The following is a 24887-nucleotide window of genomic DNA, read 5'->3' as shown; positions in this document are numbered from 1 at the left end:
TTTACGTCACAACAAAAAATCATCCCAGAATTTTCCAGCAATGCTCCACATTCATTAATCCGGCAGCAGATGTTTGCTCGGGAAAAAATTTTCCACCCAATCCGGCACCGGATCGTAATACAAAACAAAAAGATTAAATTCAATACACGATTGTCACCGCGCGAGGCCACAAAGATGAAAAATAAAGTGAAGTTTGCCGGGAAAATACGCTTAGCAAAAATAGGAAAACCAAACCAAATGGAAACGGAACGGAAACCTTTCTGCAACTCTCGTATTTGCTGGTCCGGGTGAAGAAATTTTCCACCGATTCACGACACGGCGATTCGTCGACTTGCTGCGGGGATTATTTCCCTTGATTGCTTTTTCCGTGGAACACCTCATGGCAGACGGCGATGGGTATACTTTTGCAAGATCGAGGGCGCCCAGGTGAAAATACACGTGCTCAACCCACAAAATTGGGCGGCGAAGCAAGGTGGGAAAGGTGGGTTTCATATTTTCACCAAAGAAACAAAACCACCGGTCTGTCTCTCGTGTTAAGAAGAATCATCCCCCCTTTCTCGGGCGCAAGCCGTGATGGAAGAGTGAGTTGGAAAACGCGATGTGGCATCATCGTCATCGATGGGTGACAGTAACCTTACTTATGTGTGTGGCCCACCGCGTAAAAGTAATTCCCCCCCGGTTTCGGATTGATCATCGTTCGTTGTGCCGTCTTCGACGATGGTTTACTTACCTGACATGCGCACACCTCGCCGAATCCCCCCTTTCCGAGGACCCGGTACATGCGAAACGTTTTGTAGGTTATCGTCTGGGCTTCCAGCCATTTCCACTGGAGGTATCTGGAAAGGTACAGAAAGAAGAAGAAGAAAGAAGCAAAGATGAGCGAAAAAGATCCATAAGATGCTAAGAGTAGCGTTAAACACTGTGACGAGAATTTGATGGTGAAAATGAAAAAAAAACTGGCTCGGTCCATCCAGAGCAAGGTGGTGTCGATTCTTGTTAAGAGCTTTGATTTCAATAATCAAGAGATGATTTGGTTTTTTTTATAAAAGGATATTAGAGCTGCGGGGGTTGGACGTAAGAACGACCGGAAAGTTTTACGATAAATGCATGATATCCTCAGAAAATCACGGTTTAAAATGTTCATATTTTGATGTTTGATTATAATAAATGTATACACCATTGAGGTTTTTGGAGGTATGGCACGATAACTGAACATTGATCGCTTTAAACCATTGAGGTTTCAGATTTCTTAATTATTTATAGGTGTTTTTCGAATTTGAGCAGTTTTTATTCAAACAAAGTAATCTGCGATTTGGCTCAGCAAGAAAGAGGAGTAGGCCTTGACCAAATCGGAACGCACGTGTTTTTTTCATCAAGTCGCGAAAAATTACAAAATTTTAACTTTAATTTGTGAAAAGTGAAGATAAATGAAGATAACTTTCGATAAATTAGCTCCTACCTATACGGTGATGTTCTTACCAGTTATATTAAGAAACAGTGAAATTTCAGGCAAAGAAAGTTTTGTCCAGATAGTCAAATGAGCAGTTCGTTAATGTCTGCGTTCGTGTGGAGAAGAGAGAAAAAAAATCTATTCAATGTTTTTAACGATATATCCAAAAGCAGAGCTTAAACATGAAAAGTATGTTTGAAAGAGTTTTCCAACACACTCTATACTACTATTCAGACTAGAACGAGGTATACAGAAAAAACTAAAAAAAAACCTAGCTGTTTTCAAATACCTGTATCTTTCTGGTTCGAGGGAGTTTGATGCAATTTTTGGATTCATTAGAATAATAATTTCAGCAGTTTTACAGTTTACAGCAGTCAATTGATTTCTTTGTAGCTTTATAATAGATTTAGACTAGTGATTTTCAACGATTTAGGAGGCCAACTTCTTTTGCAGTAAAAATCAGCCAACTGAAAATCAAATTTATGTTTTGAAAAAAATTGATTTTCAGTCGAACGTATGAATATGTGAAACTAAAATTCTAAAAATATGAAAATTCACCAAATATTGCTTGAAATATGGAGATTCTTTGATAATTTCTACACTTTTACTCCTTTGACTCTGAGGGTCTCATATAAACAAATAATAATGATTTTAAAATTTCCAGTTTGAGAAATTAATTTACCTTAGAAATGGAAACTACTTTATCCCAATAAGGTGTTGGAAATAAGTGTTAACAATACGTCGTTAACAATATGTCATTAAAACATTGGCGGATTTAATTCTATATCACTCTAGGGTTAAGAAATTTCATTTAAGACACTACATGACATTTACAAATTGAAGCTAATTTTCAATTGTAAATTTCGAAAAGAAATTTTCTCAAACCTTGATTATTGAAACTGAAATCTCGATCTTCAAATGTCTAACTCGTCTTAAAATGGAATACTAATTTTACACATCGAGTTGGTAGTCATGTGACAGGAGTTTGGTACCTACTCACGATAGTCAAAAAAACTAGCAAAAAAATCTGAAAGTCACTTGACTAAAACCAGTATCCATTACTTTATTGCCCACTAATTACTTTGATTCTAAAAAAAATCATACCATTAAAAATTATATGCTGATATGAAAAAGTCTTCAAAAACCAATTTCAGCCTCAATTTTATTTTTTATTTCTGGTTCCTAAAATTTCAGAATACTCAACTTCACATTCAAAATGGTTTCGATAAATTACACAAAGGCACAACATTCACTTAAAATTTTCCAAGTTGCAAAGAATTCAGGAGGTAATTTTGATTCATTTGAGTGCCCTGATTCTAAATATGTATTTAGTTTTTCCTTTTAACAGCTTTTGTTTCTAAATAACTTTAAGGGAAGGGTAAAAATCCATTAAGAAATTTCTGCACTTTTAGACAAAACTGTGAGACATGACAAAAAATTTTTTTAAAAGTTTTTAGAATAACTTTTCCATGGATAAAGTTTCGAAATTAAAAAAAAAAATTCCCCATTTCGTAAAAAACGGGAATTTTAACGATTTTTTGGAGAAGTTTCAAACCGAACTGAATTTAAGAGGTTTTATAAAGCAAAAGTCAAACAATTTTGCAAGTTTCAACAAATTTGTGAAATGAAGCAAAACTTTCGCTTTTAAACTCCCTCTAGTAATTTCTGACACATTTTTAATGAGAGTGTTCACGCACCTGTGAACGTCCGGGGTGCCGTGGTCCAGCCGAGCTAACACTTCACAACTCGCGCGTGATATCGTCACTATTAAAAGGTCAACGACCTAAGAAACGCTTTGTTCACTAGCAATAAGAACAACTTTATTTGTCGGAATCACAACGCGGTTTATTTTAAAGAGTACTACACTCGACTACGGTTTATTGGACACTATCTTTTATTCTGCTGCTTCTAGTAATAGAACCTAGCTTGAGTAGAGGTAGTGTTCGGAAAGGCCTTTTTTTACTCTCTAGGTACTCTCTGATAAGAGATGTACTGAAACTACTAATTGAATAGGAGATATTATGGGTTGCAATAACCATCAGGGTGGTACTTAGATTTGGGCATTAACATGCGCCGGCCGCCTTGAAATTTATCAGATTTCAACAAGAAGACCCTATTCTCTCTAACATTCTTAACTTCGTTCTCGCTATTATAAACCTCTACTTATTCTAACTGCTTTTGTACATTTTCATAACAGTATCATCACTTCTTCAAAGTACTTTGTTCAAAACACTCGGTAAGATGATACATTCTGGATTTTTGCCGTTTGTTTTCGTTGGGATTTCTGCCGTGAAGATGGATATTCTACCAAAATATTCGCTCTGCTTCTGCTGTAGTTGGTTCGGGTTACGCCTAACCGTCGGGGAGCTGCTAAAATCGTACACTGGATTTTTTTATGGTGCTTAGATGTAGAAACCTTGTTGGGGTGTTCGTCTTGTGCAGGTGTACCGTTCCTAAATTCGTCGATCGCTTCGGGATTCATTGGTCCGGACTACGCCTACCCACCGAGACCTGGGATTCGTGGACTGTATAGCTGGCTGCTGGCTGCTGGCTTCGATGTGGATGCTGTAGTGGTGGGAATCGCTCGTTCTGGGGACCAATTCGATGCTTCAGGTACCTCGTCTCGTCTCGTCTCGCATTGCCGGAGTCCGGCAGGAACCATCATTCGCCGCTTAAAATGAGAGGGTGCTTTTTTACATTGAAATGGTGAACGTTACAACAACTTGCCTGGAGCGGAGGCCATGGGCCCATGGCCTCCGCGACCGCCCCTACGGCGATGACGCCGTCCTCATTCCATGGAAGTGGGCTGCTTGGTGGACACGGCTTGCTCGACCGTGAACTAGCTGCCTTGTAGTTGGATGAAGTGGTTCTCAAGCTGGCCATGCTAAGAAACTGCTTCAGTCGCGCATGGAGGTAGATCAGTCCTCCTTGCTGGGCATCATTTGGTTTATATCAAGCTGCTCACTCCTCGAAAATAAATTTATTAAATTGCACAAAGGGCTAATGGAAAATACGTTGCTGGTTGTTGATAATTTTGACAGACACGACTAGACGACATGCACATTCCAAGACATCTTCATGCGTATTCTTTCACCGGAGGGAAAGCCTTGTAGAGGATATATCGAGCAGACGGGGGACCTTCTGGGACGCTGACCCGGCCACGCCGGGCCTCGACGACGATCAATGCTGGAGGATAAACATTCTTCTTACTTTTTGGAAGTTCATTATAAAAAAAATACTTAACTGGAACGCGGGAGCCCAGAGACTCCCGCAGGTGCGGTTGCACCTTCGTTGGGGGAGTTTAGTTCTCCCCATCGGCTTTCTGGAAGTTGTCCAGAATCGGTAAAACGCAGATCTTTGATATTGACCTTCCGTAGGTCCCGTCCTGCGTCCGTACGTTGACCACTCGAATGTTGCCATCGGACCCATGGAAAACCTCCGTGACACGCGCTAGGGGCCACTTCAATGACGGTAACCTCTCATCCATCAGCAGCACCATGCTGCCCACCGAAATGTTGTTTCGCTTTCGAGTCCATCTCGTTCTGTTGTGGAGGTCGGACAGGTACAATTTCGACCACTTCTTCCATATAACCTGAGCATATTTTGTGGCCCTTTGCCACATGGTGAGATGGTTTTCTGGCGTATCAGTTAGATCAGGTTCATCGAGGGCAGTTAATGCACGTTGAATTAAGAAGTGGCCAGGGGTGAGAGCTTCAAAATCATCTGGGTCATCGCTCAACGGGGTCAGGGGACGTGAATTTAATACTGCTTCTATCTGAGCTAGCGTAGTGGTCATTTCGTCGTACTGAAGCACTTTTAAGGCAACAGTTCGTTTAAAAGCAGTCTTGAAAGATTTCACCGCGGCCTCCCAGAGCCCACCAAAGTTGGGAGATCGAGCGGGAATGAATTTGAAATTGATCCCTTCCTGGCAGGTTTCGAATATCACTCCGGTTTGAAATTGTTGGCTTCGGAGTAGTCGTTGAAGTTCTGCTATTTCACGTCTGGCCCCGACAAAATTCCTTCCGTTGTCGCTCATAATCAGGATTGGTTTACCACGTCGACCAATGAACCTTTTCAAGGCTCCAAGAAATGCTCCAGTGGTAAGATCCGCGACCAGCTCCAGATGGACAGCTTTGCAAACGAGGCACACAAAAACCGACACAAAGCATTTTATGGGGGAACTTCGACGATGAGGATAGGTGATCAAGAAAGGGCCACAATAGTCTACGCCCACTTTCTGAAACGGAGGTGCAGGGTTCACTCGATCGGGTGGCAAATCTGCCATAAGTTGTTCCATCACCTTAGGCTTGACTCGGAAGCACTGAACGCAACTATGGATGGTTTTTCGGGCTAACCCACGAAGACTTGTAACCCAATACTTCCCGCGGACACTGGCAATCAGGAGTTGTTGCCCAGCGTGATACAGGAACTCGTGGTAGTGCTGGACGATCATGATCGAAAGAGGATGATGGTGATCGAGGATGATGGGATGCTTGCGATTTTCAGAAACTGGCGCGTTAGCCAACCGGCCGCCGACACGTATTATTCCATCGACTAAATGAGGGTTTAGACTGGCAATTCTGGAGGTGCTTCTCACTTCTTGGGCATGAGACAGATCCTTGAGTTCTTGGCCAAAACTTTCTGCTTGAGACAATTTAACCAAAACTTTTGAAGCCTCCAGGAATTCTTCAAAGGAAATGTTACCGATTTTTCTCGTATTCCGCTTTTTAGCGTTGTGACAATATCGTCGCATCCATGCTACCAAACGGACCGTTTGCGTGAAGGTGGAAAGTCGAGAAAATATTTCGTTCGGTGCAGTAACTTCAACGGGCAACACCACAGACGATTTTTCCTCCAACGTTTCTTTGTCAAATTGATCGGGCGAAAACTCTATCTCAACTGGCCAGGTGCATCTATTTTGCTTCAACCAAATGGGGCCTTCAAACCACAACATTTGGTATTGCAGTTGGACAGGTGTCATTCCTCGAGATATTATATCAGCAGGATTTTCCGTACCCGGAATGTGATTCCATACTCCTTTCTTGGTCAGATGTTGGATCTCGGAGACTCTATTCGCCACGAATGCTTGCCATCGCGACGGAACTGCCAACATTTGACGATTGTAGAATCAGTCCAGAAATAGCTTCTAACGTCCATGGCCGTACCTTTGCAGAATTTTTCGTAGAGATGGCTTAGGAGGAGTGCTGACGAAAGTTCTTGCCTAGGGATTGATTGTTTCCGTTTCTTTCTCTTCAAATCTTCGAGAGGAGCTACGCGTGACTTCGAAACCAACAGCTTAACAGAAACTGATCCATCTTCGTGAGTGCATCGCAGATAAATGCATGCGCCATACGCCTTCTCGGAAGCATCGCAAAAACCATGCAGTTCAACGTCGCTACTTGGAGAAAATCCCACCCATCTAGGGATCAACAGGGTGTCGAGAGAAGTAAGGTTTCTGCGGAATTCCGTCCAAAACAGCTGCATTTCGTCTGTCAGAGGATCGTCCCAGCCACATTTCAGTTGCCACAAACTTTGGATAAACATTTTAGCCTGTACTATCACAGGTCCAACAAGGCCGAGAGGATCGAACAACTTGGAGGCGTCAGACAGCACGATACGTTTTGTAATACGGGATGAAGAGCTCCAGGTCGGTATACGGAAATGAAACAAATCGGTGCTGGGTTCCCAAATAAGACCAAGGGTAGTTACAGTAGAGAAAGAATCCAACTCCAACGCAGTTCTGTCACTAAGGAGATCTGCTGGAATATCTGCTAAAATTTCCTCGCAATTCGAATTGTATTTGCGCAGGACAAATCCAACGGAACATAAGAGGTCATTAAGCTCCTTCACTGCCTGTTTTCCTTCTTCGAGGGTATCAATACCGATCAATGCGTCATCCATATAAAAATTCTTCTTGAGAATTTTTGCGGCCAAAGGACGACTCTGCTCTCCATCTTCTGCTAGCTTCTGTAAGCACCTAGTTGCCAGAAACGGTGCGCTCGCTGTACCGTAAGTAACGGTCGTAAGTTTGTAGGTCTTGAGAGGTTCCAACGGATCATTTCGCCACAAAATACACTGGTATCGTTGATCGGATTCCGCAAGATTGATCATGCGGTACATTTTTGCAATGTCTGCCACAATTGCAATTTTGTGTAGACGAAATCGGGTGACAATGGTGATCAAATCGTCCTGAACTATTGGCCCAACCATGAGGCCATCGTTGAGGGAAACTCCTGATGTTGACGGACAGGAAGCGTCAAAGACGACCCTTAATTTCGTTGTCGTACTTTCTGGCTTCAAGACGTGATGATGGGGTAAGTAGTAACGCAGAACTTCTTCAGAATCTGGAACCAGCTTCATATGACCCATATTCTGGTATTCTTGAATGAACTTCAGGTACATCTCCTTGATCGATGGATTGTTCACGAAACGCTTCTCCAATCCGTAAAAGCGTTTTTCGGCATTGGCTCTGGAGTCACCGAGCTTACTGAGAACAAAATCCTTCTTGGGCAACGATACTACAAATCTGCCAGTTTCATCTCGAGTAGTTTCTCGCTGAAAAAGCTCCTCGCACAAGGATTCTTCCACGGAGTTGGTGCTCTTCACATGAAATGTCTCTAATTCCCAGAACTTGGTGACCTGTTCATGAAGTTCCGACATCGTACATAGCTGAACGCCTGAATCAGTAGATGAGCCTTTCGATTCCGGAATTCGTCCAGCCAAAATCCATCCGAATACAGTCTCCTGCATAGTAGGCCCATCTTCGCTGACCTTATGTTGACCGGTTCGTAATAAGTCGAGATAATATTCCGCACCAATCAGCATATCTATTTCCCCTTTTTCATGGAATTCAGGATCTGCTAGGGTCATGTGCCTTGGAATAGTCCAATCACCAATGGAGAAACTTTGAGACGGCAACTGCACCGTCAAACTTGGTAAAACGTTGAAGTGGATCTCTTCCAAAAAGCTAGAAATCCGATCAATACGAGGTGCAACCTTTGCACGGACAGCCTTTCTGGAACAGCCTGAGGTGCCTCCAATGCCATGCAGATTCAAAATTTCGGGGAATTCTTTCAAGCGGAGTTGACGACAAAGTTTGGACGTGACAAAGCAATTTTGGGAGCAGGAATCCAACAGTGCTCTCGCTAGAACGCTTCGGCCTGTCGAATCGGAAACCTTCACCAAGGCAGTTGATAGAAGAATTTGGTGGGTGGAGTGTAAGGGGAGTGCAATGGTAAGTGGTTGTGGGTTAGGATCTGTGGCATGCAGTGGGTGAGTACTGTGCGAAGTTTCATTGACAATTGGTAATGCAGTTGATGTGGTAGGTCTTGGGTCTGTAACTATTTGGGTCTGTTGTTGTTGTTGTTGTTGTTGCCTGGGTAAGGGTTGTTGCTGTTGTGTTGTTGATCGATTATCGGGGTGGTTACGGTTGATCGCTGTCACCGACGCATCGGAGGGTTTCGGTTTTACACTGTTCGTTTCCTTCGATGAATGCAGCAGCGTGTGATGCCTCCTGCCACACTGGCGGCAGAATCCTCGGGTACAATTTCGTGCTAGATGACCACCTGATAAGCAATTCATACACAAACCAATCTTTTTTACAGCTTCATATCTTTAGGCAACCGTCATCTTCTGAAACTTCCGGCAGACAAAGGCCGAGTGGAAAGATTCGGCGCAAAAACTACATCGACCTGAAGTTGTGGCGTGATTCACCCCGAATCGTGGCTTCCTGTTCTCTGGCTGTGCAGAAGATGACGATGATGAAAGGGATTGTAGGACGGAACAGTGATTCTTGAGAAACGTAATCAAATTATCATAACAGGGAACTTCTTTGGAGTTATGATTGGTTTCCCAAAGCTTCAACGTTATTGGATCTAATCTGGAACAAATCATATGCACCAAAATGGTGCTCCAACCACCGATGTCCTCTCCAATTTTAGCAAGCATTTGGAGGTGTTTCTCGAACTCAGATATCAGTTGGTTCAAACATTCGAAATTTTCCCTTTTCATTCGCTCAATCGCAAATAATGAGTCCAGGTGTGCCTTGACTATGAGCTTGTGATTTTGGTAGCGATCCTCGAGAACATTCCAAGCGACGTCATAATTACTTCCAGATAGGGCAATCGATCCAATTTCTTGAAGAGCTTCTCCTGAAAGTGAGGCCCTCAAATACGTGAATTTATCCATTTCAGAGAGTTTATCACTTTGATGAATGAGACTTTTGAAAGCATCTCTGAATGGGATCCACTCCTCTAATCGTCCAGAAAAGGTTGGCAACCGTATTTCGGGAAGTTTTACCCTCGATTCCACAGCGGGTGCAGTTGGGTGAGATGGTTGTGTGTTGGAATGCTGGATGTCTGCATGCAAAAATTTCAATAATGCTGATTTGGCCTGGCAGTACTTCAGTTCGGCTTTAGAAAAAATCGCATCACTTTCTTCCTCCCTTCTTTGTGCTGCTGCGCCCAAACTGACGAGACGTTCAGTGTCCGATGCATCTTCGTCGACCACTTCCTTCACGTCCTCATCCTCGAGCAGCAGTTCTATTTGCAATCGCATTTGCACAAACTCACTGTATGCACTTTCTAACAGCTGCAAACGAACTTCAACTTGTTGATGATCGATGTCTGAATGTTGGTCCACAAAGCACAGAACTGAATCAATCGTTTTTAGAGCCCTTCGCTCTTTGGCTGATAGTTCACGAAGCGACATAGTTAATTATCACTGATCTATGTCCAAAGCTAATCACAATGTAATCACTTAATTCAGAAGTTCGATCAATATTCAGGGAAAATACAAAACACAAGTTCGTTTGCACTGTCCACTTTTAATCACTTTCAGTTATTTTCAATTATGATGCACTTTTTGATCAAATTCACTTTTAATTTTTATCACTTTCACCGTTTCATCTCAACGATTCCGCGACGTGACACGACCGTTGACTAACCACCCAGATTGACAGCAGCGAGGGGATTTCAACAAGCGAACAAACAACTGATGGTAGAGAGAGCCAGCGAATTCTAAGCCCGAAAATATGTATGACCATTGATACCAGAGGGATTTAGCAAAAAAGTTGTCGATAAATCAATGAATGAGCTTCGCATGCAGTTTTCATTTATTTGAAAATTCCTACCAATTTTCACCCACGCAAATCTGGTGGCTCTCCGCATGCAATGAAGCAGCCACAGATCCCTTACCATGCAAAAATACACTTTTTTGCCCTTTGTTGCAAACACATTACAATCTCGATCCAATATTTTTCGATCCCAAGCTCGATCGATTTTTCCAGGCTTTTTCCGCTAGTCTCGTTCCGTCGTATCCGTATTGCCACCGTATGGAATCCAGGTAAGGAAAATTGGCTCGATTTTCCCGGGAGATGAAACACGTTTCGATGATCAGCAACTCGATGACGATGGTGATAACTCCAACGTAGAAAATGGCGATCACTAGACGCCAAGTTGACCCGCGTACAACGGTCTTTGTTTTCGGCACAATAGGCCAACAAAGCCTCACAATGTCCACGTTTTTATATCGCGACCCGACACGAATCCGGCTTCCAAGGACCAAAAATGTTCACGCACCTGTGAACGTCCGGGGTGCCGTGGTCCAGCCGAGCTAACACTTCACAACTCGCGCGTGATATCGTCACTATTAAAAGGTCAACGACCTAAGAAACGCTTTGTTCACTAGCAATAAGAACAACTTTATTTGTCGGAATCACAACGCGGTTTATTTTAAAGAGTACTACACTCGACTACGGTTTATTGGACACTATCTTTTATTCTGCTGCTTCTAGTAATAGAACCTAGCTTGAGTAGAGGTAGTGTTCGGAAAGGCCTTTTTTTACTCTCTAGGTACTCTCTGATAAGAGATGTACTGAAACTACTAATTGAATAGGAGATATTATGGGTTGCAATAACCATCAGGGTGGTACTTAGATTTGGGCATTAACAGAGAGCTTTACACATTTCTAAAAGTTGTAGAATAAACCTCTTTTGAATCTGTTTAAATTGTATCGCTGAAATTAAAATATTATTATTTTATTGAATGAATGACAATAAACAAACTCAGAATCAGTTTTTGTCTTCCGTATAGGTTTGTCATCAGCTTTCAATGATAGATTTCACTCAAACCTTACTAATTTTTAAACTTATTATCGGCATATCTCCAAAATTAAAGGTAACTAAATTTTATAAATAAGTTTTTTAAGTGGTTAGATGATTGGATACAAAATTCTTTCATTCATTTTGGATTAATTTCCAAACAAATTTATCGAATTTAATTGTCCTAATATTAAATCCAATTTTTAATTATTGAAAAACGACAAATCTTTTTATTTGGTCCACACTTATTCTTATTATTAAACGTCTTTTTTTTGGAAACGACCAAGATTCTAAAATATTCTATGAATGTTCGAAAAATGTTTCGAACTAGCAACTTTAAAGCTAAATTTTAATGCGCATTGTAATAAAATTAGTAGATATTTGTTTTATTCCTTCGATATTTTCAACAAAACTTGAAATTCCTTATTTTTATTTTTATTAATGATGAATTGAATATGTTGTTTTAAAAATATTTAAAGTTCTTATAGTGAACTTCTTAAATAAACATTTTTTGCGTTTTATTATGATGACTGGAAGAATTGGAATATGAATTTATCTTTGGCTTTGATCACTGGCATTTTGAAACATAACTTATTATATTCATCTTTTTCTCAAACTAAATTCAATCATCAACTACGTATTTGATTAAATTCTGTTTAGTTCAAAATAGATATATTTTTTTCCTTATCAAGAACTCACATATCAAACCGAGATTTTTTTTCAAATTCATAACGTTACCGCGAATTTTTCAATAAATCATTAATTTGAAATGCAGAAAAGAAATGTTATTTAAGATGATTTTCTTTGTTTCTGCCCAGATCTCAAATTTATTTATGAATTTGGATTGAATTTTTTTTAATCTGGTATTTTATTTTATTATTCTTTGAATTGATTCCTATATCCGAAGCTTCAAAGTTTAGTGTTATCATTTCTAGCTGAATTTAAATTTAGAACCCCCTAACTGACCACTGACGAACGCCCTCAAGATGTCAAGTTACTATTTTGGAGTTTAATGGTACTTTTTGGGTGATTTCTTTACAACATTGCATGTTTTTATTGTTCAATATCTCTGAAAGTTGCAAACATACCAAAACAAAAATATATACATTAGATAGTTCAATCTTTCAACTTTCATGGACATATATTTTCATTTTTTTTTTTCATTTTTTAGTAGCAAAACCTCATGCATACAAATGAAACTATATGTTCATAAAAGTTGAAAGATTGTCCTTTCTAATGTATATATTTTTGTTTTGGTATGTTTGCCACTTTCAGAGATATTGAACAATAAAAACATGCAATTTTTTAATGAAATCCCCTAAAAAGTACCATTAAAAAATCATCACTTCGAAATAAAGACTTGACATCTTCGATGAAGTTGTGTAGTTTTACAATTGTCACAACTCTCTCAAACAAAGTTAGTCCCAAAACTCGCTTCGAAAAAAGTTAAACAAGTGTTCCGTTTTTTGAAGTTAGTTTTTGAAAAAATGTCTTTAAAACATGTTGTTTCAAGAGATAGAGTTTTAACGTCTTCAACAAAGTTTATTAAAATTTGATGATCTACAACTTTTTCCAAGACCTTATAGTGATAAAATGATAAACACAAAAAATAGAAAAATTATCGCACTTGCAGGTGAATTGATCAAGAAAAAAAAAATTAAAACAAAATATGCGCATTTTAAAATGATGAAACATTGTAGATTATACTATGAAGCTATTTTGACATTTAGGCGTTCAAAAAACCCATGATCACGTTTTTCGAGTTTTAAACCACTATGCATTGGAGCGATCTGAAATTCGATTCGGAAGTATGGAGAGCAAAGCAGCTTCATGGACAAAAAAATTGGTCGAAAACCTGGCCCGGTGGACAAAACTTTGGACCAGAAACTACCTCAGGTCGGGATGTGGCCAAAAACGTGGATCCTCTCTGAACACCGTCCTTCGTGTCAAGGTAAGATTAGATCTAAAGACATATAGGAAGCAGAAGAAGCCGGGGCGGAATAAAAAACCAGCTGCTTCCATCTAACAGCTGTGTGGAAAATCGGTGTGCGTTTTCATCGATGACGGCACCATCAAATAACTAGTTTTTCTTAAATAACTTTGGTCCCCGACGGCCGATTTCTTTTAAATACGGTTTTTCTCAAAGCCTAAATTATGAAGAATATTTCGTAAGAAGATTGCATTTCGGGTCGAGATAAAATAAAAATAGTTATTAGGCTTCAAAAATTGGCTAAATTCATTATTCATAATTGTTATTTTTTTTTTGTTTCGATTATAGTCGTTTTACCATCTTTATTGCATTCGAAACTTTATCAACGCTGCAGTTGGCGGATCGTTATGGAAAAACATATCCGGTACAACTGTGTTCGATGTTTACTCTTGGGCTCGAACTCGCGGACATCGGCTTAGGAGACAACAGACTTTACAACTGAGCTATATCACAAGCCCATAATTGTTAATGCTGCGTCAAAATGGCAAAAAAAATTGGCCGAGGGGGCCAAAGTTATTTATGAAAAACTGGTTTTCATGTTACTCTCGACCAAAATGTCTCAAAATCTCATACAAACTTCTGGCTCGTTGAACGGCCCCCCCCCCGTGATCCGACCTGGCCCAAATATGGCATGAAATCTTGTACTAGGCCTAGGATCAATTTTAGCCTGCAGCGCATAATATTTCACAAGTTTGAATTTTCATACAAATTTGGGGCAGTCTAATCATCACTCAGTACTATTTAGGCCGGATTTGGCATCAGTTCACTTCTCGAAGGACACGATAGTTTGGTATCAATCCAACAAAGTCCACCAGATCGTACCGAAGGAGATGAATTCGCCAAATTGTTCTCAAGCGAATTGAAATTATTCGTGCCCATACCATATCTAATTTGAGAAAACATGTGAAGCCTGCAGATTTTATTGAAAACTATTCGAAAGACTGAAACAAAAGTGGTAAAAATCATCGCAATTGGTCCGTGCTGAAGCGAAAATGCAGATTTTGATAAAAAATTTGATCACTCTGGCCAACGACTAACTAGAATCTTATTTTTTACTGATTCACTGTAAAAGAAGACAATAGAGAACATAACGGGTGTTAAATAAAAAATGAGAATTTTTTCAATCACATATAAAAAAAATGGTTTTTTTTTTCATCGATTTCAGTATTTTTTATTAATAACATAATGTATTTTCTTCATAAAAATGTCAGCGAATGTTTGAGTAAGGGCCGTGGTCTGATGTTCGACTTTGTCGCGATGCTCTCACAAGAACGTTGTACGGCACTTATGTCCATTTTCCAGATACAATTCCGGATTCTTGTAGTCAGTTGCTTCGTGTCCTTGGCCCTCCAATTGTTTTTATACACTAGGGCACTGAGTGAGCCAAAGAAATCCTTTATTGGGCGGCACTGGGGCAAGTTTGTTGGGTTACGATCTTTCGGCACGAACGGTATCTTTTTCTCCTCAAGGTACGTCAGCCAGCCAGACCGAATGACGTCCCGCGGTATTTTTTGGTCATCCACCGACACTGTGATTTAACCGTCTCAATCTGCTCCTCCGTGTACTCCGGCGACCTCGTCTTCTTCCTGCAGACGATTCCTTCCATCTTGAGGGTACGATGGATCAATACGTGGGAGTAGCCATATTTCCGACCGGCGTCACGCAGGCTGGTTGCGTCCTTGTTGACAAACAGCTTCTTTAACGATGTCTTCCTCTGCTTCGTCATTATCGTCACCGGACGACCACTTCCGACCTTCCGCTCTACGTTCAGGGAACTCAGGATACGATATACCGTACTAACAGGTACATTTTCTTCCTTAAAATGTGCCACCGTGAACTTTTTTTTCCTTGCTGGAAATGCGTTTCGTAGAACCGTACAATGCGTTCGCGGAGCACGTGCTGTTTTGACGCCATCTTTGCTTTGACTAAATTCAAACTAGCAAAACCAAACACGCCTACTGTTTTTAGGGAGCCCAAAGAGCAATTTTCTTGGAAAAAGAAAATTTTACGCTCTTTATTTGAGCTACTGAAAGGTATTGAAAACATACTCATTTTTTATTCAACACCCGTTAACAGGAAAAAACGGATTTGCTCTAAAATTGTGTTTATACTGTTCATAATAGTAGACCCTATAGATAAATGGTGTAATTTTTATGTTACACCCTTTTTCCATTTTTTATTTTTTGAGTGTTGAACAATAAAAAAAAATGTACAAAAAAATTTTAATACCAAAACATTCAACTTTAAAAAAAAACAAACAACAGAGTGGAGTCAATCTTGTTTCGCTCAATGTTGGCCTCAAGGGTTAAATTTAAATTTATTCCTCTCAAACCGACACGCCCCAGCCGAGCTGCTCATAAACCAACCGATTCATGTACGACGATCAAAAGTCTTGGGGATTTCGTCGGGCGGAACCCTTTTTTATTTCGTCAGCCTTGTTCCGATAGGCGGGTGTCTTTGCTGAGCTGGCCTTAGCTCTCCGGCTCCGGGTGGGAAATCTTTCGCCGGCTTGTGCGTGGGTGGATAAGAAAATTTTCTCCGGGACAACCTGACTGAGTGACCGTAAAATTTTACGTGTTTGTTGGATTTTAGTACCCTTCAGAGCAGGGAAAAATTACTAATAAAATAAAACATGCGAGATAATGTTCGACAAAAGCTGCTCGATTGGCAGGGATGAGCTTTTTTGTGAGACGTTTGTGGTTTTGATAGCTGCTTTTGCTTTCTGTTGAATTGAACAGGTTGATTTGTACAGAGCGAAAAAAAAATCGTTTTCATTTCGTTTTCAATTTCGAACGAGCGAAAGTAATTTCCTTCGACGGAATCACGATTTTCCACCCAACAAAGGACGAACGGTAAATTCTTATCTCGATCTGTTCCAACAATCGCATTCGGTGGAGTTTTCTTCGCTCCTTTTTTTATGTTGATGTGTGTCCCAAATTCCCACCGAATCCTTTGAATCCTGCCAATTGTGAGCAAATAGCAGTGGCTGCCAGCAAAGAGGTAAAAAAATCACAAGAATTCACCGGCAGCTGTTGGGAAGATGGTGGCAGCCAGACTCTGCATTGCATCAAACCGGGAATCTGCAACGATGACGATGGGATGAATGGGATGAATGAGATGGTGCTTTAGTACACCACCAGACTAAACTACTGCAGCAGCGCCCGAATGATGGCAATTGTCGAAAATAACGACGCAGCTCACGTTTTCGATGGTTTGCAACATTGTTGAACCCCATCATTTCGATGGAGCTGTCGTGAACTTTGAACCATTTTAAAGAATTTCTTAAAGGGTTTGGATCATAAAGTCTTGGTTTAGAAACCGTGAATTAAAAATTCTTGAAGAGAAAAAGAGAAAAATAATAATCGGAAATTCCTCGGTTTTCCATTCCAAATCGATAATATATCCATCTATCATAATTGAAATCATGATTGCTGACAGTAACCGATGTGGAAAATAACACAGGGAATCAGCTCGGTCCCTCTGCCATCAATCCCAGGGGAAGCTTCTAAAGTCCTTTCCTTTCTCTTGGCTCCTGATTTTCATCGTATTATTTTGATCTACGATGACGAAGACTACGGACGGGTGAAGAAACCGCTGCCCGTATTTGTTGTTACGGGGAGCTGACTGAGCTGATTGACTGTTCAATTGCATTTCAGTCAACCGATTTCGTGAGGAATATATTTGAACGGAAAGTTGCCGTTCGAATCGCTGACGTTGCACGATTATACTACGAAGGCGATTGAAAAAGATTCAGGATGAAAATCACACAAAAACAAATGTTTAAATTAAATGGTGCCTATAATTTTTTTTGGTATTTTCATCATTTTTGGTAATTTTTTTCTTTAATGATGTAACTTGTGTAATTTAAGTCATTTCTGTAACTTTTGTGATTTTTTGAAAATTTGTTTTATGTTTTTTTAATTTTGGTAATTTTTGCCATTTTTTTTTTTCATTTTTGTCAATTTTGTCGATATTTTTATAATTTATTTCATTTTTGTCATTTTTGTCATCTTTTTACATTTTTGTCATTTTTATCATTTTTGAATTATTTGTCATTTTTCCATTTCAGTCATTTAGTTATTTCGTCATTTTTGTCAGTATTCTCATTCGTATGTGACTTTTGTAATTTTTGCCTTATTCTTCATTTTAGCAGTTTTTGTCATTTTTGTTATTATCGTTTTTGTAATTTTTATCATTTCTGTCTTTATTGACATTTTTATATTTTTTGTCATTATTCCATTTTTGTCATTTTTTTCATTTCATTATTTTCATCAACATTTTTTTCATTTTTGTCAATTTGTAATTTTGGAATTTTTAAAAATCATATTTGTCGTTTTTGTCATTGTTGTCAATTTTGTCATTGTTATCATTTTAGTCATTCATGTCATTTTTGTCATTTTTACCATTTTTTTCATTTTTAACATTTTTTTTCATTTCATTATTTGTGGGCTTGTGATATAGCTCAGTTGGCAAGTCTGTTGCTTCCTGAGCCGATGTCCGCGAGTTCGAGCCCAAGAGTAAACATCGAACACAGTTGTACCGGATAGTTTTTCAATAACGATCCGCCAACTGCAACGTTGATAAAGTCGCGAATGCCATAAAGATGGTAAAACGACTATAATCGAAACAAAAAAAAAAAAAATTTCATTATTTGTATCATCATTTTTTTCACTTCTATCAATGTTGTCTATTTGTAATTTGAGTAATTTTTAAGTCATTTTTCTCGTTTTTGTCATTTTTGTCATTTTGGTTATTTTTGTCATTTTTGTCATTTTTGTCATTTTTGTCATTTTTGTCATTTTTGTCATTTTTGTCATTTTTGTCATTTTTGTCATTTTTGTCATTTTTGTCATTTTTGTCATTTTTGTCATTTTTGTCACTTTTGTCATTTTTGTCATTTTTTTTCAATTTTGTCATGTTTGTCATTTTTGTCATTTTTGTCATTTTTGTCATTTTTGTCATTTTTGCCATTTTTGTCATTTTTGTCATTTTTGTCATGTTTGTCATTTTTGTCATTTATGTCATTTTTGTCATTTTTGTCATTTATGTCATTCTGTCATTCTTATCATTCTTATCATTTTTGTCATTCTTATCATTTTTGTCATTTTTGTCATTTTTGTCATTTTTGTCATTTTTGTCAATTTGGTAATTTTTGTCATTTTTGCCATTTTTGTCATTTTTGTCATTTTTGTCATTTTTGTCATTTTTGTCATTTTTGACATTTTTGTCATTTTTGTCATTTTTGTCATTTTTGTCATTTTTGTAATTTTTGTGATTTTTGTCATTTTTGTAATTTTTGTAATTTTTGTAATTTTTGTCATTTTTGTAATTTTTGTAATTTTTGTATTTTTTGTCATTTTTGTCATTTTTGTCATTTTTGTCATTTTTGTCATTTTTGTCATTTTTGTCATTTTTGTCATTTTTGTCATTTTTGTCATTTTTGTCATTTTTGTCATTTTTGTCATTTTTGTCATTTTTGTCATTTTTGTCATTTTTGTCATTTTTGTCATTTTTGTCATTTTTGTCATTTTTGTCATTTTTGTCATTTTTGTCATTTTTGTCATTTTTGTCATTTTTGTCATTCTGTCATTCTTATCATTTTTGTCATTCTTATCATTTTTGTCATTTTTGTCATTTTTGTCATTTTTGTCCTTTTTGTCATTTTGTCATTTTTGTCATTTTTGTCATTTTTGTCATTTTTGTCATTTTTGTCATTTTTGTCATTTTTGTCATTTTTAAGATGTTTTTTTAAATTTCTGTGATTTTTGTAATTTTTGTGCCTTTTGCGATTATATTTTTTTCCATTTATGTATTTTTGTAATTTTTGTCATTTGTGTCATTTTTGTGTTTTTTTACATTTTTGTCGTTTTTGTCCTTTTTTCGAAATTTTGATCAATTTTGTCATTTTTGTCCTTTTTTTCATTTTTTGTTCTTATTGTTGTCATTTTTGTCAATTTGTATTTTTTGTAATTTTTTGAATTTATGTCATTTTTGTCATTTTCGTATTTTTTTCTTTTCTTGACATTTTTGTCATATTTGTCATTTCTGTCTTTTTAGCAATATTGGTCATTTTTGTATATTTTTGATTTTTTTTCTATTTTGTCATTTTTGTCTTTTTTGTAATTTTTGTCATTGTATCATTTTTCGATTTTTTTCATTTTTACAGTTTATTCGGTTTTGTCAATATTATCATTTTGGTTATTTTTTTTCCATTTTGGTCATTTTTGTCACTTATGTATGTTTCCATTTATGTATTTTTGTAATTTTTGTCATTTGTGTCATTTTCGTGTTTTTTTACATTTTTGTCGTTTTTGTCCTTTTTTCGAAATTTTGATCAATTTTGTCATTTTTGTCCTTTTTTTCATTTTTTGTTCTTATTGTTGTCATTTTTGTCAATTTGTATTTTTTGTAATTTTTTGAATTTAAGTCATTTTTGTCATTTTCGTATTTTTTTCTTTTCTTGACATTTTTGTCATATTTGTCATTTCTGTCTTTTTAGCAATATTGGTCATTTTTGTATATTTTTGATTTTTTTTCTATTTTGTCATTTTTGTCTTTTTTGTAATTTTTGTCATTGTTTCATTTTTCGATTTTTTTCATTTTTACAGTTTATTCGGTTTTGTCAATATTATCATTTTGGTTATTTTTTTCCATTTTGGTCATTTTTGTCACTTATGTATTTTGATTGTTTTTTTTTATCATTTTTGTCGTATTTGTCATTTTGGTCATCTTGATTATTTGTCGTTATTTTTGTCGTTTTTGTCATTTTTGTCATTATTTTAGTTTTTTTTTGTGATTTTTGTTTCTTGTTATTATTTTTTTGTCATTTTTGTCATTTTTGTTATTTTCGTCATTTTTGTTATTTTTGTCATTTGTGGTTTTTGTCTCTTTTGTCAGTTTTTTATATTTTTTTTGTGATGTTTGTGATTTTTTCACCTAATTTTTGTCGTTTGTTGATAGCAAATAGTAGCCAAAATGAGCTATCGATACCAAATTAATAGCATTATTAAGTGTTTTTATTTCGATGCCAAAATTTCATTGAAGTATCAAATACTTCAATTTGATGGCAAACCAAAAGCTAAGTAAAGCATCAACAGCTTATTATAGCAAGATAAGGTGTTGATGATTTTACTGCAAGTGCTGAATAAGGCATCGTTAAGGTATCATTTATTTTTTTGTTATTTATATTAATTTTGCCATTATTGTAATTTTTCTTATTTTTGACATTTTTATCAATTTTATTATTTCTGTTATTCATGTCAATTTTGAAATTTTTGTCTTTTCTTTTTTGTGATCTTATTTTGATCGTGGCTGGAATATATTCTTATTTAAGTTTATGTAATATCGGCGAATAATATTTATTATTGTGATCATCATATAGTCATGTTTGTTATTTATTTTTCATCTTCTGTTTCATCGTCATTTCACCAAAATTTTTGTCGTAGAAGTATTTCCTTTAAAAATGTTCAACATTAAAGTCTCACGTAGTATACTTTGTCACTGATCCTGCTTCCAGGGCATGACTAACCAAAAGCATTCAATTGGAAACACCAACCCGAAATGCTTTTAAGTATCACCTCCATCATCATCTACCCGCTTCGAAAAGCTGGCTGACTGGCTGGTTGAAACATCTTGTTTACATAATCTTACGCAATTCCGGAATGCCAGCCGGCAGCTTTCCGAGTCCCTTTGACAGCACCCGAGCTATGCCATTGCATTTCGTTGCAATGTGCTGTTCATCAATGACATTCCTTGATTTTCCGACCGGGTGCGGAGCACTCTGGATGGCCCAATGTGGGCGATCGTTTATTCTACAACCCTTTGCCCTTCACATCCGGATAGGGTTATCTTCAACAAAAATATATACCTAGTAAAACTTGAAGAAATTTGCGAAATTTTTCTAAAACTTCACAAGAACTCCTCGAAAAATTTTGGAATATAAAAAAATTATTTACAATAAAAAAAAATTAAAATCTTCCTAGTTCCCTGACAAACCCTAACTTCTGTAATGGTGCGATCCCGTCGTCTTGGTCGAGGGACCATTGGTGTCACTGGGCACTAACAGGAGCCACAAAGTGCTGGAATCTGCAAATAAGGGCCTCGGGCGCAAGCCAACACAATGTTGTCCCTAAATAGTTGGACAATTTCCATTCCAGCACTTCGAGTCAGCTCCTGCATTCGAATGCAATGGACATCGTGATGCACCGTCGTCGTAATGCACATTTTCCCCCCGGATGCTGAGCCATGGGAAATCCCACTCCATGATCGATATCTCCGGCTGCGCCGGTGTCTTTCCCATGTGTATGAGTGTGGGAGTAAAATCCTGTTCAGAGCCAAGGGCTGTTGGAGTTTTGATGTTTTCAATTTACAGTCATTTTCCGCCGTTTGACATGAATGTATTCGATTGGCTCGACGAGACTAAACTATATGTAGGTGTGTGTGTGTTAGGGTTTGTAACAAGTTTGGATTATAAATTCCGATCCGAGTGTCAGTGTCAATTCATGATTATTGGATATGCTAGGTTTCAAACGATTTTATGCCCTTCGGATAGCGAATTTGATTTAAGAATTGACAACTATTCTCTTAACGTTTTCCTACACTGCACAACGGAAAAAAGGTAAAAACCGTAAAGGAGTTCAAAATTTTACTTTCCAACCGAAAGAAAAAACTATGTGAATATACTTTTTCTATGTCTTGTATCTTGAACGTGTGTAAGCACTTTCCAGAATAAAGAAATGCTGAATTTCCTTCCTTCATATTTCCGCTGAGATGCAAAAAATTTCGCCAACGATGTATAGTAGGCTGCGCTTTCTAATGCATTTTCACGTTGCATCTGAGATTGCCTTTCTTCGAGCCATTAAGCCACCAACTACAACAAAAACAAACGGCAACCAGCTGAACGGCAAGATCGTAGATTCTTTGAATTTCAAAGCTTTTCATTCAACCTCATTGAATTTCCGATTTACATGTAAAAAGATCCCTTAAACGTTTCCATTCTTCTCAAAATACTCACTTTGTGGCCCTTTCAAGCAAAATTAGGTTTTTTGCAAATCTTCTCAATTTCTGGTTTGGCCAAACAACGTAACCTCGCTGGCTGCTCAATTTGCAGTCGAATTTTCAATTTCACTTTACTTCACTCAAGCCCCACTTTACGGAACAAAAAGTTTTTTTTCGACTTCTTGCAGTTTTCAGCTAAATTCAAATAAAAAAAAACTCCAAGAAAAGAAAACTCCTTAAACGCAGCACAATCGGGAAACTGAAAAAAACACGTTCGCAGTCAAGCAAGGCCTACTCGGAACTGATCGAAAAAACTTTCAAAACACTGTCATTCTTCTATTCAAATTTGTGAAATATTTGAACAATATAGGAAAACTGAGGGTAAAAAACCATGTGCCCATTTTTAAAAACGGCGGTCACTCCAACAACCTTCGTTGGATTTCTCGAAAAAAATCACACAAAGAAGGTTCATTTGGATCAAAAATTTGTCGTACATGTTTTTTTTTTTTTGTTATTTCATTGATCAATATACGGAAATAGAGGGTAGAAACAGCTTAGAAGCGTGCGTTTGCTCCAACATACTATCCTTCATTCGAATCTCCGAGAAAAACACACATGATATATAGGTCTTGATTTGTTCATAATAATTAAGACCGAACATGCCAATTCAAGAATTTTTCTGACAATATAGGGCAGTTGAGGGTAAAAAAAGCTTCGAATTTTTGTTGATAAGATCATCGTACGGCGTCTGAAACCTTGTTGAATCGATTTTCAGACATTTTTCCTAAGTTTAAATATGTTTATACAGTTATTGTTCCTGAATAGATACAAACGTTCCGAATAAGATACAAAAAATGATGAAATAGGGTGAGTAACCGTACATTGGACAAAGATTCTACTTTGATCCCAAAATACTGAGAATTGGAAATAACATAGATTTAAGATGCTCCTTTGCAAACGATGAACTCTCATCCTTCCTTCAACCTATCATATCACAATGTGCCAAAAAAAATTCTAATGAAATTTTCACGTTTTGCCATTCTTACAGAATGGTATAGTTATCGGTCGATTTGGGGGATCATTCATTATGGATCATAAACATACAGACATGGGTCATAGAATCAGATCGACGAATATTGACGATGTCTGAGAATTTTTGAGAATTTTTGCACTTGAAGTTTGTGCTAAACTGTGATACACAATTCAATGGAAAATTGTCAAAATTGTTTGATGTAAAAATTGTCTAAATTGTAAAAAAAATTTCAAATTGTCAAAATTGCAAAAAACTATCAAGATTGTCAAAACTTTAAAATTGTCGAAGTTGTCAAAATTTTCGAAATTGTAAACCCCGAAGTTAAAAAGATCAATCATAGGGACTTGATTCTCACATCGTATACTACGATAGCGATTGTAAGTCCCATTCTTTGCCCAACGCCATAATCGTAAGCACAAAATTGTCAAAATTGTTCAAATTGTTCGAATTGTCCAAATTTTCAAAGTTTTCAAAATGGTCAAAATTGTAAAAATTGTCGAAAGTATCAAAATTGTCAAAATTATCCAAATTGTCAAAACGGTCAAAATTATCAAAATTGATCGAGTTTTCAAAATTTTCAAAATCGTCAAAATTGACAAAATTATCAAAAATGGCAAAATTGAAAAAAATGTCAAATATATCGAAATTGTCAAAATTGTCAAAATTGTCAGAATTGTAAATATCATCAAATCATTCAAAATTGTCAAGATTTTCAAAATTTTCGAAATTGTGGAGGTAGTCAAAATTGGCAAAATTGTAAAATTTATCAAATTTGGCAGAATTGTCAAAGTTATCGAAACTGTCAAAATGGTCAAAATTGTTCAAATTGTCAAAATTGTCAAAAGTATCAAAATTGTCAAAATTGTAAAAAAATTGTAAACATTTTTCGAGTTCTCAAAATGCTCAAATAATCAAAATTGTCAAAATTGTCAAAATTTTAACAATTGTCAGATTTATCGAAATTGTCAAAGTTGTCAAAATTATCAAACTTGTCAGTTATCAATATTGCTAGAATTGTCAAAGTTATCAAAACATTCAAAATTTTCATAATAGTCAAAATTGGCAAAACTGTCAAAGTTATCAAAATTGTCAAAATTTTCAAAATTGTCAAATTTTTCGTAAGCTTTATTCAACGAGAAATTATAAAGAAAAATCGAACCAAAGAAGGAAAACAAACGGTTCACGTTGAGTAAATTATCATCAAAGTTGCTTAGAAATCAAACACTTAATTAATACCCATTACGCAAAAAATAATTTGGAAAAATGAGTAATTCAAACATTTATTGAGCGAAAAGTTGTTGAAGGAAAATAAAAGCA

The 24887-nt window shown here is 37.0% G+C and overlaps 1 protein-coding gene across 1 annotated transcript in view; it reads right to left on the bottom strand.

The window, feature by feature from the left end:
• Positions 1-24887, bottom strand: part of LOC129738305 (G protein-coupled receptor kinase 2) — a 175453-nt gene that overhangs the window by 16697 nt on the left and 133869 nt on the right. The window contains exon 6 of the mRNA XM_055729490.1: positions 731-836. Within this exon, the coding sequence (XP_055585465.1) occupies positions 731-836 (106 nt within the window). The remainder of the gene's footprint in view (positions 1-730; positions 837-24887) is intronic.

This window comes from Uranotaenia lowii, chromosome 1 (genome assembly GCF_029784155.1).
Source record: "Uranotaenia lowii strain MFRU-FL chromosome 1, ASM2978415v1, whole genome shotgun sequence".
NCBI classification, from domain to species: domain Eukaryota; kingdom Metazoa; phylum Arthropoda; class Insecta; order Diptera; family Culicidae; genus Uranotaenia; species Uranotaenia lowii.
This window is presented reverse-complemented; position numbering and strand designations above follow the sequence as displayed.